Genomic DNA, 15,637 nt, shown 5'->3' with positions numbered 1-15,637 from the left:
TGGGGTGGGGTAGGATTCCTGACTGCTCCAATTTGCTCCAGTTTCCACCTGGTTGCTCTTGGCTCCAAGGCGCTGTTCCCATGTCCCAAAACAGCCAGAGCCCAGATTTTGGCCCCATCTCCCTCAGTAAACTCTTTCAGTTTTAAAAGGCTTTGGGCAAAACACCAGAGCTGAACAGCAAAAATAATGTAAGTTACACTGGACAGCTCCAGTAAGAAACTGGCAATGGAGACAGGAGATACAATGCTTTACAGGTTCAGCAGTTCTGCAAAACCAATCGGCCATCAAATAATACAGAAAAATAGAAAAGTCAGGAAAAAATTTATTTCCACCTTTATTACAATATATATTTCTACCCTTGTTGCATTCAGCAAATCAAAATTAAGTGTTAAAACTATTTCCATAACTGCAGTAGCACATACATATACAGAGCAAATACTGTATATAAATAGGCTTTGAAATAATAACAAACCGTATCTACAAATAAAAAATACCCAATACCTCTTTCTCCTCCTTCCCCAAATTAAAGCAGTAACATTTTATCTTCAGCATAACTAATGTCACAAGTGCAACATTCTTTCCCTCCCATGACACAGCTAGAGTGGTGTGGTCATCAGCATCAAGAAAATAAACATTAGTCACTCCTCACTGCTGCATATTCTAGTTTCTGTGTATTGTATGAATAGAATATACTGTGATTTAATATGTCTGCATACTTATGTTAACATAGTCTTTCTGTAACAAAAACCAGCATTACACTGCAAGCAAAGTTGATTTTTTTCTTTCACAGAAAGAGTAGCAATTTTTTAAACCATACCTTTTTTTTCTTCTATGTGAATTAAGAATATATACGCAGTTTAAAAGTGTTAAAATTATTCAGCTACCAAATCAAAATGTCTTATACTTTCTGGAAATGTATGGTTATGTTTCTAGAAGGTCAAACCCTTGATTTTCATGTAAGTCTCTTTTTTGTCATTAATTTTGATAAAAGTTACAGCAACACACATTCCTGACACTGTTCAGCTATATTTCAATTTTGGATACAAAAGGGGATGCAGCAAGCCAGAAGTGAAGTGCTCAATGTCACAGAATCACAGAAAAGTTGGTCAGAAGGGACCCCTGGAGGTCATGCAGTCCAACTTCAGCCTTGAGGCAGATGGTTACCAACACTAGATCAAGTCAGCCATAACCCTGTTTAAACAAATCTTAAAAACTCTGGGACAGATTCTGCAGCACCTCAGGGTTACCTGTGCACTGTGGCCACAATCTCACAGAATTCTAACAGTTCCTTATTCACACCACCATTTGGTTTTAAATACTAAAGGCAACAAACTACCCTGGATTCCCTACTTATTAAGTTATAAATAAATATATCACAGGCTTTGTGGAGAGCTTTCAGGGTCCATCTTTTCTAATGGGAGTTGCTGTGTGTAGTATCTTGGGAAAACAGATTTTAACTATTACTAAAAACCACAAAACTGACAGCCTCTCATTGAAGAGAAGGGTTGGTTTTATTTTATATATTTTACATAACAAATGGCTTGAAATAGGCCTTTACCAAAACTGAATTTAAACAGGATGCAGCTAGTACATTCACCCATATATTCAATCATTGTTGACAAATATTAATAGATAATTAAAGTGTGACTATATCTAGAGATGCAACCATCTCAGTTTGGCAATCTGCAATTCCCACTGATTGTCTTTCAGAAAATCCACCCCATATTTCTTACACCTTGGAGTAAAAAGATATTTGCATTTCCTTTAAATTTTCAAGAGAACACAATCACTTCTGGGTTGTCAAACAGTCATTTCTTCTTCTTTGTGTCTAATCCTGGTATGTCCAAAGTGGACATTTACATTGCCTGAAGTAGCAATATTTGTGAGAAAGGAAGACTTGGGGAGGGCTCTCCACTGCACGCTGCAGGTATGTAAAGCATTACACTTGTTTTCATTACTTTTGAAGGCACAGAGAAATCAAAAATTGGCCCACCAACATCCCAGATAAAGTCTTCCGTAGTAAAACTTAGAAAATCCCTACCAGAAAGTTACCGTCCTATCTACATAGCTATCACTCTTGACATGCAAAACCAGAATTTGTTAAGATGGAACAAATGTGATACAGAGCAGCCATTTCCAAGTTTCTGGGTGATAACCAATCATAACCGCATCTTAAAATTTCTCCTGGACTACTCTGCCTTCCCGTTATTAAACTCTTAAGTGAAAACACTAAAAAACAGCTGCAAAACACGTACCCATAGCCTCTGTTCACAAGCTGGCAGAGACCACAGCTTGTGAACCACCAGTGTACTCATACTGAAATACAATGTAAATAGAAGCCCATGATGCCCCTTTCGGCATTTCAGAAAGCAATTAAACTTTTCAATATATTTCAAAAGGAAAAATAAAGTTTCTTTCCTAACTACAAAACATTTCAAATTATTTGGCATGGGGGCACCTGGAGTCCATATTTTAAGTACCACATTGTGTAAAGGCAGACCATTTAGAAAATGTTATCAACTGATCCACAGTGTTGCTTTTATTGCACACAGTTCAATCTTAAGGCTGTCAAAAACAGTATCTACAGCTTGTGTCTGGATAAATAAGGAAAAAAAGAAAGAAAAAGGAGGAGACTTCATTACCTTAAAGGAGAATAAATTGCACTAGAAGTATCCATCCTTTATGATACAAAACAAAGCAAAAAAATACATATAGTAAAAACCTGAGATGCATCATTCACCAGCATCAAAATTCACATTTTAACCAAAATAATATTTAAAAAAAAACTATTCCATTTTGATAAAATCCTTACTATTTCTGGCTCAGTAACAAATCTTCAACATCAGCACACTGTGTGTGGGAAAAATGTGTTTACTGAAAATCACCCCCTTCAGTAAGGTGGGCACTATCCACAGTGGCCTGTATCTTCCACTTGCACACTTACCATGATCCAAAAAGATACTCTTGAAACATGATAGTTCTCAAACTGAGAAAGACTGGAATAATCTGGCCATCCTATTTAATTTACTTTCTATTTAGATTACACATAATTTATTTCCTCAGAAATGTCCCATGTCAAAACTGAATAAATCAAACACAGCTCAATTGGTTTTGACACCTACACTGATTTACATCTGCTGAGGATCTAGACCAGTAATTAACTCTTAAACAAACAGTTGTTGGTTAAGCAAGGGGAGATGGGAAGAATTCATTTGCTCCTTCAGAGAGAAGAATGTTGATATACAGATTGCAATCCCTGTCTGTGTCACCAAATAACAGGAATGGTGAGCACCTTCAGCTCCTTTACTGGCAAGGGGTTCTGACAGGATAGAAGACGGCTTCAGTGAGGCAGAACAGACATGGGATCACTTCACAACCTTACAGCGTGTTTAACTGCAATTCCAACATCACTGCACTTTTAATTGACCTTATATAATGAAAGTGCATGGCAAAATTTGAGGAGCTGGAAATATTTGAGGACTTAGAAACACAGCTCCTATTCCTAGAAAGACTCCTCTTGTCTGGAAACATACTAAGTATGAAAAAGCATTCCTAAGTTTGCTCACAACAGAATACAAATGCTCACAACTTCACAGATTCCAACTGAACTGTCAACAGCAAAATCCAGTGTCCTTTCAACACAAGGCAACCCATTCTTTGAGGTGAGACCAACAATTTGGAGATGGGGTTAAGATGATGCTGGATGTACATCCTGAGTTTCAAATGGTGGCAAAGGCTCTCTCCAGTAGGTGAACTGGCTGTAGGTATCAGAACAAGGGAAGTCTGAAGAATGACTTCTTTTCAGCAAAGGGAAAATGTGATCTACGACTTCACAGAGTCTGACATAGCTGGAAAATAAAAAAAAAAATTAAAGAATGCTGAACCATTTCAGATCATCTTATTTTGAACTTTTTTTAAGTTCACAACCACTAAAGCATGACTGCATTTACAATTGGACAAGATGGAAAAGTCACCCTCCTCAAAGGAATAAAACTCAATTTCATTTTGGTTCCCAGCTTCCAGAAAGGATTCACAGTTAAGATAAGAAATTCATTCTAATCTGTTCATTCTAACAAATGATACTTACCTAGTGAGAAACAGGTGCCATTTTACACCCAGATCGTCTATTAAAATATTCAAGCACCACATTCTGCTTCTCCATTTCTGTCCAGCTTGGCTCAACCAGCTCCCTTCTCAACTGATTATTTGTATTTTATACATATATGGCTCCCTTTCAATTAAGGGCACAAACACTTAACATTACTAAAAGCCATTCCAGTGTTAGGGGTTACCAGTGCCTAAGCATCTTGCTGGGAGCACTTGACGCTCTCTTCAGATTTTGTTTTCTGGATCTTCTAGATAGGAGATCCAGGAAAAGGAAACTTTGAAAAGGCATGGGAAAGGCAGGTGGCATCAGAAAACTAGTGAGTCTCATTTTTACGCAGACTAAATCATCCACTTCTAAATCTTTTACATGATTAAGGTAGATGGAATATATTATACTAAATACAAAGAATTTCTTTTTGTCAGTATAACTGAAGGGAAGTGGAAAGTCTGTATTTTATTCTAAATCTTTCTTGTTTTGTTTCAAGTATTCTAAGGAATCTTTAATTACTAAAACTGAATGGTTCTTTGGGCAACTTGAGTCATAAGTTAGCACAGCAAATTAATTTAGTACATAAAGTGTTAGGAATAAGAGATTACTTACGATGAGATGTTTGTCTTTGCATGCTCTTGTATAAGTTCTCCTTTGGGGTTAACTGTAAATATTCTGTTTAAAGAAACCCCCACTTGTTTGTATGAATAAACATCCTAAAAAGAATATAAAAGAAGAAAAATCATGTTTCTGCCTTTGCAAAATCATGTGCAATCTTTCTGTAATATATTACACAAAAGAACATATTTACACAGAACAAAAGAACATATTTACACAGAACCAATACTAAATTTTCCTAGTTACTGTGTGCCTGAAATTCTCCATTATGTTACAAATGAGGTCAATCTAATGAAATGCTCATGAAACAGACAATTTGCTGCTAGGTAAGAAGTTTGCCACTTCAGTTTAAACTGTTAATCAAAATCATGTTCATTTTTTCAGTAACTTCATTCTTCTTTCAGAGAATATTTGATGTCCTGTGTGCGTTGTACCAAGTATGTCACAAGACTGTACAGAGGTTAAAAGGTAACTGACACATAAACAGGAATTACTTTTCTTAAGGACAAGGTCACAAAATTTGTAACACAATTGTGATTGTAAAGGAACCACTTAGCTCCTGAGTTCAGATTTGTGGCATATTCATATGCCATACTCCATGTCAGAGCAAGTGGAAAAGAAGGGAAAGTAAGAAACACATGCCAAAACAGCAGCAGTGAGCCCTAGCAGGTAATGCAGATACGGTTATGGGAAGTACAATTAGAAGTCAGAATTAAGAATTCTAAGAAATTCAGATTGTTAAGGGAAATAATAAAGAAATTTTGACCTGTTCTGAAGAAAAGTTTGACAAAACCGAAGTTGAAAATATCTCTCAAAAGATCAGAGCAAAAACAATTTCAATTTTGCTAATATAAATCATGGTTTTAAAAGCCAAGATGTTGAAAAATTGGAATGCTAATGAAACAAAAAGTTTATTTTTATTTAAAAAAAAAAAATAAAGTAACTAAACAAAAGGGAGGAGCAGTCACTTCAGGAATTTAGCATCATGGCAGTTCATGCACTGTCTATACCTGTAACACCCATGTGTACAGAAATTTCCCTGAGTTTGTTCTTGAAAAAACCAAATCAAACAAAAAACCTAATCAATCAACAAAAAACAAACAAAAAACCATAAAAAACAAAACAAACCCAAAACAAACAGAAAAAGAAACACCACCAGAAAAAGAACAGAAAACCCACAGTAGAAAATTGAGAAAGCTGTGATCCTGAGCTATACAAAGTCCATGGCACTTCACACACCTGAAGCCTGCACTCTGGCACCAAGCATGGGAATGAGCTACCAGTAATTACTTTAGATACAGTAACTTACTGTTTTACTTGAACTTTTACTGAAATAAAATAATTATTTTAATACATGTTTCCCTGAGGTTCAAAAAAATGGAACTAGAGGTAGTTATTATCCATAATACAGCATCACAGAAGTTTTTTCAATGTTATTTCATAATCACATGTTTAAAGCTGCCCTGGTAATAAAAACTAAGCTGCCTATAAAGTAACAATTCAATACAGCAGTGGGATAGTGAGGACCTCATAATGCTTTTAAAGAAGGGATTGCCAGGGATCCCTCTCAGCCCAAGCCCATGAGACAGTTTCCTTTGCTGAGATAACAGCACTCTTTGGTCCAAGGCAAGAGAAGAAGCCTTCTATAGCCCAAATATCCAGTCTTCCAATGCATTTCAGAGATCTGTCTTTCCTTTTCTATGTCCAATGTATCACTTTGGATACAAAGTAGAATCTTTTGACTTCAATAGGACATTCAAGGTCCTTTGAGTTTACTTAGAGTTTGAAGTATAAGTCCTACCAATATTAATCTGAAATATTTTCTGTCTGACCACAGGTATCTCACTAACACTGTATTTATGTGGATTAAAATGAGACCACTGTTTCTACACAAGCTTAACTGATAATTTATGCAGATATAACATAGTTGCTTTGCTGCTCTTCCATTTCTGAATCTTACATCACGACATTTTTGAGGAAGAACCTTAATAACCTCTTTTGTACAGGGCCTAATAAAATGTTCCTAACTCTCATTTAAAGCTTCTAGGTTCTAATACAACAGAACCATGAAATAACAGCAACATTTCTGTTCTCTGCAATAGAAATGAATTCAGCTATTACTTACAGCAGGTCTGTTTCCAAAAGCAGCATAAAAGGGTTCTGTGTTAGGATAAAACAAATTTTTGATATCAGTCAAACACTGAACTTTAAATTTTTCTGGCTTCTTTTCAATGACCTCCCTGAAATGATAAAGAGGGGATCTCAATAAATACACATGAAATAACCACAAACCATTTGATATTCTTTATTTAACATTTTCACCTAGCTAGATACTACTGCATAGCATTCACCCTTCTCCAATAAATTATTTAGAACTCAGATTGCTCATAAAGACAAATCAGAATTCCCAAGCTTACATAATGGGCACAGTAAATAAATCCTCCAAAACAAGGTAATTTCTATTGAAACCTACATTACAATGATGGCTACTGAGCAAAGATAGCGGATTACAGGGAGCAGCAGCTGCTAAATCAATCCTTATGAGGCATAAACTCTTATCAAGTAAAGTGCCTCCTGAGAACTGCAGAATGATTCATAGATTATATTAGCCCTCACTGTTTATGGTGCTTTTTAAAAAAAATTATTTTTAAAAGGATTGCAATCACCATATGTGCTAGAAGCACCTCAGCCTGTTAAGACAGAATTACAGTCAGGTTCTCCACTACTGCTGATTAGCAAAAGTTAAGGAATAAAGGAATCTTCTATTTCTCTTCAGCTGCTCCTTACAGAATAGAGAAATCATTAATGAACAGAGGAGTTCTCATCTCTGGGCAAAAGCCCTTTCACAACAGCTTCTCTTGGCAAGAGGACTGAACAGGTGGCAGAGTCTGGAGTTCCCACAACATAGGAAGATGCCAGCTTGACACAAAAGCACTTAAGAAGCTCAGAATCCAAGATCCTAGCACCAACACATATGTCAAGGAAGATGTGAATAGTACAGCAGCTTCATAGGAGTACAGCAGCCCTTTGGAACAGCAGATCCATGTATAAATCCATGTCTGAGAATGTGCAAAAGATTAATAAAACCACCTTTCCTCAGTCTCACACACATCTGATCTCAAAACTACAAGGATTAAATCTATGGATAAAAGAGTGAAGTCATTTATTGCCTGCACACCTCAGCAGTTACAATAGTCTACACTGAAAGATGGGCATTACTTAGTCTAAACAAGACACCGAAAGGAGTATCATTTAAATGTATTTCTAGATACAAGGAGTGTAAAATAACAGTAGCTACCTTTCATTGCATCTATTACTTAGTAAGTCTGAGAAGCGCACTGTAATACTTCCATGGTTTCTTATATTCAGAACATGACTGCTAAGACAGCCTGTAGCATGTCACTCAATCAGGAGAACATCTGAACAACCTTCTATTAAAAATTCTAAGGAAATATATCCTGTCACAGCAGCTTTTAACAGCTTAAAATATTTTCAGTAATCACTTGACATGCTTTGCTGAATTAGGCAGAAAGTAAGATATTCATATTCTGTGCTGTTATTATTCACTCACCACAGTTCATCACATAGAAAAGATAACATTGTCTTCACAGAATCCCACAGTGCAGTCAGGCATACAAAAAGTTCATTCCATTTTCATGTGAATTTCTTCAAAACCCACCAAGAAATAGCCTTTCACAAAAATATACTTATGCCAAGTGGAACACGTTACAGGTAAAGACAAGAGGAATTGCTATGAAAACATCCACATTTCTCCCATAGCTAAATATGAACACACAATGTTAAACACATGAAGCCACCAAGCAGTAACTACTAGTAAACAGTGAACACAGCTATGACTTAATATACATCTAAGATATAAACTAGGTAAAAAACAGATATTGAGTAACTACTGAATTTTGGTCTTTTTTTAACAAAATTTCTTCTTAATTAAATTTTGCACCAATATGTAAAAAAAATATTAAATTAGGAATTATTTCAAGTATTTTTAAAAAGCTTATAATTCAGCCTCCACCAACCTCAGAGTTTCCTTCTCTGTAAAAGCAATTACAAAAAAAATTGCATTACCTGTGAAGAGCTGAGAATAGGCTGCTTGGACTCAGCAAAACTGGCCCCTGAGGCAGCACAGTTCCTCTTTCATTGACCCAGTGCAAGTATCCTCTGGTCATGCCTGCCATTCCGATAGCTCGTGCTGAGCAGTACAAAAATTTATATCCATTTCTGTGAGCAAATATAAAAGAAGAAACTACTGTAAAAATAAAGCAGGTGTTTAGATATTAATAATTTTAGGGGTTACTTTTACATGAATCAAATCATGGCTGTTAAAGTCTTATGTTTAACCCAGTCTTAATTTAAAAGGAGTAAAAACATTTATACCAGGAACTGGATAATTGAAACCCACCTAGCCCTGGTGCATTTAGTGATTACACTGAAAGAGTAATCATTTTTCTCTCCTCCTCCCAGGACACGGAGTCCTTGTGGTTACCTTTCCCCTGTGTGGTGGAACCACTGTCCTTAAAATTAACTAAAAAAGACATCTGCGAAGAGGAAAACACTTGGCATAAAGCAGACAATGGTATATTGGCCTTTGTTGTATTAACAGTGTTTCATTCCAGCCTCTCGAGCCTCTGCAAAAAAAATGTGCAGCAGTAACATATTTCCTCAAGCTGGAACAACTTGAGCTTCAAAACACAGTATGAGAAGTAATCTTTAACTTGACACTGAAATGAAAGTTTTGGCATACGTCACAGGTTGCCTTTGATTCTGTTAATGATAGAACAGAATCCTATCTGATATTAGTTCAGCTTAACAGCAGCTTACTTTCCAATTCCTGTTAAAAAATTACTTTTTGTAAAATAAATACTGTATTCAGTGCATGCATGGTCATTAGCTCTAACTATTAAGCATTTATATGGTGTTCAGCTGTAATATCTAGCCACGACATAATTAACTCAGTAATTTGAAAACCAACATGAGTCAAATCTATTTTTTCCCCTATGTTTATGATCATCAAAGCCCTAACAACTGATAATGCTGGCAGGCACAGAAATAACAACTGCAATTAAAAAAATTAATTAACATTTTCACCAAATGTAATGCAGAGGTTATACACAGAACTCGGCATGTGAATTCCCAAGCTGTCCAGTCCTTTCTGTGAACAGGACTATGTCTAATGCACAGACAAGCGTCTCTGGCATAATTTAGATTCCAACATCCATAATTTAAAATTCATCACCCATGTAAAACAAAAAGCAATAAATGAACCTTAGCATAACTCTAGTACACAGAACAAACCAGATTAACTAAGAGGAGAGTTGTGATGTGTACCAGAGGCTCTTCAAACATTTATGGTAATTTAAATATGTAAGAAAAGCTGACATTCTTGCAGCAGAAGAAAACAGAAATCACTAATCCTCCTTGTAAAAATTCAAAATCGGATACTTCATCTGATCCCGTTCAGACATCAATTAATTTTTCCTCATTTCATTTTCTTCTCTCAATGGGTAAATACAAAAATCCCCATACACTGCCTCTGATCTTCTGGTGTACAAAATGGCTTGACTACATTACAAAATGTATGCAGGGAACCAACAGTACACCTGTACTTTTGCACTAGCCTTGCTCACCTAGAGGCATTTCCACACATCACCACACATGAGCTGGTACAGTCTAATTGCTCCTCTCCTGCTCATATTCATCAGAGGAAACATCCCCATTGTTTTGGAATAAATTGCTCTAGGTCATACCTGGATATAATATTAACAACATTAACTGACCTAAAGCATAGCTGATATACTGTTTCCTGATACTTCTTCAAGAGCTAATGGGGAAAAAATATTTTTTTCTGAACATGCTTAGATACCAGGTATATTGAGCTATGCTCTGAAGATGCCCATCTTTCTCCAAGAATTACATAGGATGCAAAAGCCACAAGTAAACATGATGAATCCAAGTCCTTTATCTGCTCCAGTGGCATGGAAGATATTTATTACCTTGGACCAGCAGACATGAGTGCAGGTCCATTATTGGGCTATAATACAGCAGCTAAAGCACTGATGTTACCAGGTTAAAGCCTTTTCCTTAAGCCCTTCACAGCATGGTCCTTACTAACTTCCAATAACCTTAAATTGCATTTTAAGCAACTTTTACTTATCACCTGCTCTCAAAATTAACCAATGACAAATATTTTAAAACTGATCCTTCCTAACCTTGCAATTTAACAACAGATTAGCAACACTTACATACAGAAATAAAATAAATATTATACAATCAGCAGAAGATCATCATCAATGTCTTTGAAGCTCATTATTTATACAACAAATAAAACAACAATAATATTAGCAGTGAGTATCCAAAATGGATAGATTTCTAGTCAAGATCAAGACATTATGCTGTGCTTTAAGGATGAGATTTATCTTGCTTGACTAGAAGCCTGATGTTTAGACAGTTTAAATCAAAGCTGTTTCACTGAAATACCTTTCTACTCACTGGAAAGAAAGGGAAACCCCCCCAAATGGATTCATTCCATATGTCTTAGGTTCCAACCCTGCACAACTCCAAGTAAGACAAGTTCAGCAAGAAGAATTCCAACTACAGTGACCACTCTGGGACAGTGTCTTCATGCATTTCACAGTCTCCTCAACAAGGAGTGAAAGGAAGGTGAATTACCATCTTAGGAATTAACACTCCTGCAATTCCCAGTTTTCAAGAAAGCTCCACTTCCTGCAACTGCATAACTCATTCAAATTACTGCAGTCTTGGGAACTGTCTGTATCTGTTTGGGATGGTTGGTAGAGCAATCACCACTCACAAATAGGGGGCTTTTGCTTTTGTTATCACAAAGCAGCTTTTGCTCTGGATATCGTGCAGGAGATGTTTACACTCTGTAAGCATCACTGAAGCGACAAGATATTGATGAAATTGTCACCCTTATAGGTTAAGGGAAGCCTGGAGAAATTTAAATTTTTACACACAAATGAATAAACACAAAGAAGTCACAGATGCATAAACAGATTTACTGAATACTCACTGGCTCACTTTATGGTACAACTTCGCAATCCCTTGGTGTGTCCAGTCTTTGCCAAGAGTTGGCAAAATATGACCTAAAGTATCTGACCTGAATAAAGGAAAAACAATATAACTGAACTGAAAAAAAACCCATAGTTATAGTAACAGTCAAGTCTAATACAAATTCCACTAACTTACTTGGGTAGCTGCAAATGAAAATAATGTATTCTGTAAGGGACTGTTGTTTAAATTACTGCTGTGTCCCAACATGGATAAGCTTGTGCCCCAAAAGGTAATATGGGAGTCACAGCACACAGGTCATCAATGGGGCCTCTGGTGCCAAGACCGCCAGTGCCAAGCATATTTTTTGAGGTTTATGTTAAATGTTTTCTAAATAAACCAAACCTACCCATAACTGAAGTTTATGGGAAATTGAAATTATGAAGCGAGTCACATTCTAGCTTACTTCCAACTAGTTTCTCCACATTAAGCCTGGAGTTGGTCAGGTATAAACTAACAAGAAATATTCATTCTGGCTTCAATGTATTTCCTGCTTTATACGAGAGAAAATTATTTACGCTATAATAATGAATAGTGCAAATGAGCATCTTGCTTGACTAAGCATTGTAAAGATACACAGCAAGAAGTCCCAGACCCTGAATAACTTCCATCTTAGAGGAAGAAATATTGTGCAGTGGCTTAGAATGGATTTCATTGGCATTGTAAGGTGAAGTGATTCAGTATCTCTGGGCAGATCAATAGCAGAGAGAAAAGATCCTACACACTTTATTGAAGCTTAAGAAAGCAAAGTGGAGAGAGATGTTAATTTACATTGGCACCAAATGAGAAGTTTGACATACAATGGATAAATCACAAGAAAGAAGAGAGTTTCAGTTTATTTCAAGTATTTTAATTTCCCTCAGAGTGCTCTTGAAAATTATTTTTCCTTGTTCTTTTTCTATAGCTAAGTTTGATTTTCAAAGAAAGTAATTTTTAAAACAAATTAAACATCTCACTTCAAAAGACAAAGCTTGTATTTTTATTTCATGCTTTCCCTGTTCCACGCACAAATATTTTTCCCAGCATTAAATACACTAAATAAATAGAAACCAGCAAGTCGGTGAATCATTTTGGTCACACCAAAACCATGAGTTTTACCCAAAGTGCTAATCTGAAACTTTCCACCAGATTCTAGTTCTGACATTGATTTTGGAATCTAGTCTTCCAAGTAATAATGCCTATCACTAGAATGCCCAGAAATGCCATTTAAAGCAAATTTCACCAGCTTCTTCTTTTTAATTATTCCTTCATATTTAATTACTCCTTTTAATTGCTCCTTATTTCATAAGTGTGATGCAACACAAAGGTTAGGATTTTGCAGAAGATCCTCCAATACTACTGTAAATACTACCACAAAACACCAACAGGTGACAAATAATGGGCACATATGGCATATGTCTATTAAATTAAAAATTCAGCTAAACATTGTATTGTTTGAAAGCCAAATTTAAAATAAAAACAAAACACCAAAAACAAGAAACAAAACCTCCCAGAACACTGGTATATGAAGATTCTGTGATTAACATTCCCTGTTATGTTTTTCTTTAAACTAAAGGGGAAAATCCTTGCATATAGTGTCTTTGCCTGTTCATGAACTCACCGTGTGATTGTTCCATCAATATCAGAAATAACAACTTTATCATCCCAATTCCATAGGTAAATGGTGCCCTCACAGCGGCAAGTGCCTTGGTACTGGGTTGTAACACTAAAGGTCACATCATTGGGGCCATTCTTGAGCTTTAAGCTTTTCTGAAAGACATTATCAGCACAACGGTCAACAAACTGAGCATGTGAAATGGACAGAGTATAAAAGTTGCACATGATCATTGCCTTGGTGTGTTATAAAGAAGCTGATGGGATTTCTCCTCCCATAAAGGCAAACCCAGTTGTAGGATTGTTTTTGCCCAAAGACCAGGGTGTGTTTGGGGGGTAATGCACAAGGGAGACCCAGTATGTGCCTCAGAGAGATTTAACCTTAGGGAAAAAATAAACTGTGGTGTAAATTGTATGCTGCAGGAAGCAAAGTAGCAGGAACGACATGAACTGATGAAGAATGAATTTTGCAAGGAGCAAGGGAAATGCGATGATGGATGATGACCCCAGCCAGGCCAGTGTCGGTGCCCAACAATCAGGTATGCTGCTTTCCTGTCCTGACCACCCATCCTGATGCAACACAGCCCAAGTCACAAATCTGGAGGGGTGGAGGAAGCCCAAGAAATGGGAAAGTAATATGTAATATTTATCTATGGAAGGATGGGTGAGTAGTTCATAAAATGTATGTTTGGTATAGAGGTGGTTTAAGAATGCAGTTAAGTGGTATCTGTGGGTAAAGAGGGATTTCAGTAATGAGAAATAAATACAACGAACAGTTAGAAGATATATCAATTATGTGGAAATTGAGTATGATACAAACGGTATGGAATAAGGGGTGGAAATTATATTAGGTCTGGAGTTCATTTCCCCACAGCAGCCTTCGCAGTGCTGTGCTTTGCACTGGTAGCTGGAAAGGTGTTGGTAACACATTGGAGTTTTGGGTGCTGCTGAGCAGCACTGGCACAGCACCAGGTCTGCCTCTCCAACATTCCTCCCCCATCAAGGGGCAGGATCCTGGGAGGGGACACAACCAGGCCAGATAATCCAAATTAACCAAGGGATATTCCATATGGTTCTGGGGTGACTTTATGATGCTTGTATCCCCAGTCATCTGTTCTGTTTATGTTACATATTAAGTTCTGCACCTTTAAGACTGGTTCCAAGAGTGAAGAGGGAAAGAAGCTGCAGTTTGTTTGCAGAAACAGCACTCACTCTCCTGCATGTTTCTCCAGACTGTGCTATCTGCAGCATGGACAGACAGCGGGACAGAGCTCTCCTTTGCTTTTAGTTAGTTTTTAGCCAGCTGAGGCAGAGAAGTTCCCTGGACTGCTTTTTCTTTCCTTGGATCTGTTCAAACCTGCTCTGGGCTGAAAACCCCTGGGAGCTCACGCCTGTGGCCTACCAGGACCTGGGCCTTGGCACTTTCCAGCACCTGAGGGACTGATAAGAACCTGAGTGAGCTGAGCTACACCACATGAAAAGGACTTTTCTGTATTTGCCATCCCTTCAAAGAGCAAGGGATTTTATTGTTTAATAGTATTCAATTTCTGTTAAATAAACATTTTTTTTCCACTTTTCTCCAAGGAAATCTTTTTCTCAAACGAGTTGGGGGAGGGGCCTCTTGAATTTGCTTTCTGGAGGGACCCCATTCAGAGGTTTTCTCCCAAATTTGCCCTAAACCAGGACAAATACAATTATTAACTGTACATGACAGTAATACATACGACATCAGCTCGGATATAAAAGTTAAGGAAAGGACAAGGAAGGGGGGAATTTGTTATTTTACAATGTTTGCCAACCGGAGGGAGCTGAAGCCCTGCTTTCTGGGAAGTGGCTGAGCATCCCTCACTAGTGGGAAGTAGAGAATACACTTGTTTTTCTCTTTGCTTATCCACCTTATGTTCTCTCCCCCATCCCACTGAGAAGGGGAGTGACAGAGTGCCTTGGCTGGGCACCTGGCATCCAACCAGTCAACCCAATTTGGTCACACTGAATTTTATTGCTTTCAGTAGAGGTATTCTTAATAACAGCATAGGCTTACCCCGTGTGGTGTATATTAGGCATTGATTTACAGAAAAGAACAAAACAAATAAACAAAAAAGTTCTGTTTCACAATGAGATAAATTTAAAAAAAAAAATCCCCAAACGTTCACATAAACAGTAACAGATGATGGAATAGGCACCATCTATGGGCACTCCCCATTCTGAAAGCCAGATACATATGCAGAGAAATGTGAGTAAGAA

General features: G+C 37.1%; 1 protein-coding gene across 5 annotated transcripts in view; it reads right to left on the bottom strand.

The window, feature by feature from the left end:
• Positions 1-304: 304 nt before the first annotated feature.
• Positions 305-15,637, bottom strand: part of LPIN1 (lipin 1) — an 82,490-nt gene continuing 67,157 nt past the window's right edge. For all 5 annotated transcript variants that reach the window (XM_014251419.2, XM_088052718.1, XM_014251421.2 and 2 more), the window contains 6 exons: positions 13,401-13,549; positions 11,763-11,849; positions 8,801-8,953; positions 6,840-6,954; positions 4,709-4,812; positions 305-3,848 (listed from right to left, as the gene is read on the bottom strand). In XM_014251419.2, coding sequence (XP_014106894.1) covers positions 3,689-3,848; positions 4,709-4,812; positions 6,840-6,954; positions 8,801-8,953; positions 11,763-11,849; positions 13,401-13,549 — 768 coding nt within the window. In that variant the 3' untranslated portion in view covers positions 305-3,688. The remainder of the gene's footprint in view (positions 3,849-4,708; positions 4,813-6,839; positions 6,955-8,800; positions 8,954-11,762; positions 11,850-13,400; positions 13,550-15,637) is intronic.

This window comes from Pseudopodoces humilis, chromosome 3 (assembly GCF_049639895.1).
Source record: "Pseudopodoces humilis isolate 2021_Gansu_Grassland_sample_001 chromosome 3, ASM4963989v1, whole genome shotgun sequence".
Lineage (NCBI taxonomy): Eukaryota > Metazoa > Chordata > Aves > Passeriformes > Paridae > Pseudopodoces > Pseudopodoces humilis.
This window is presented reverse-complemented; position numbering and strand designations above follow the sequence as displayed.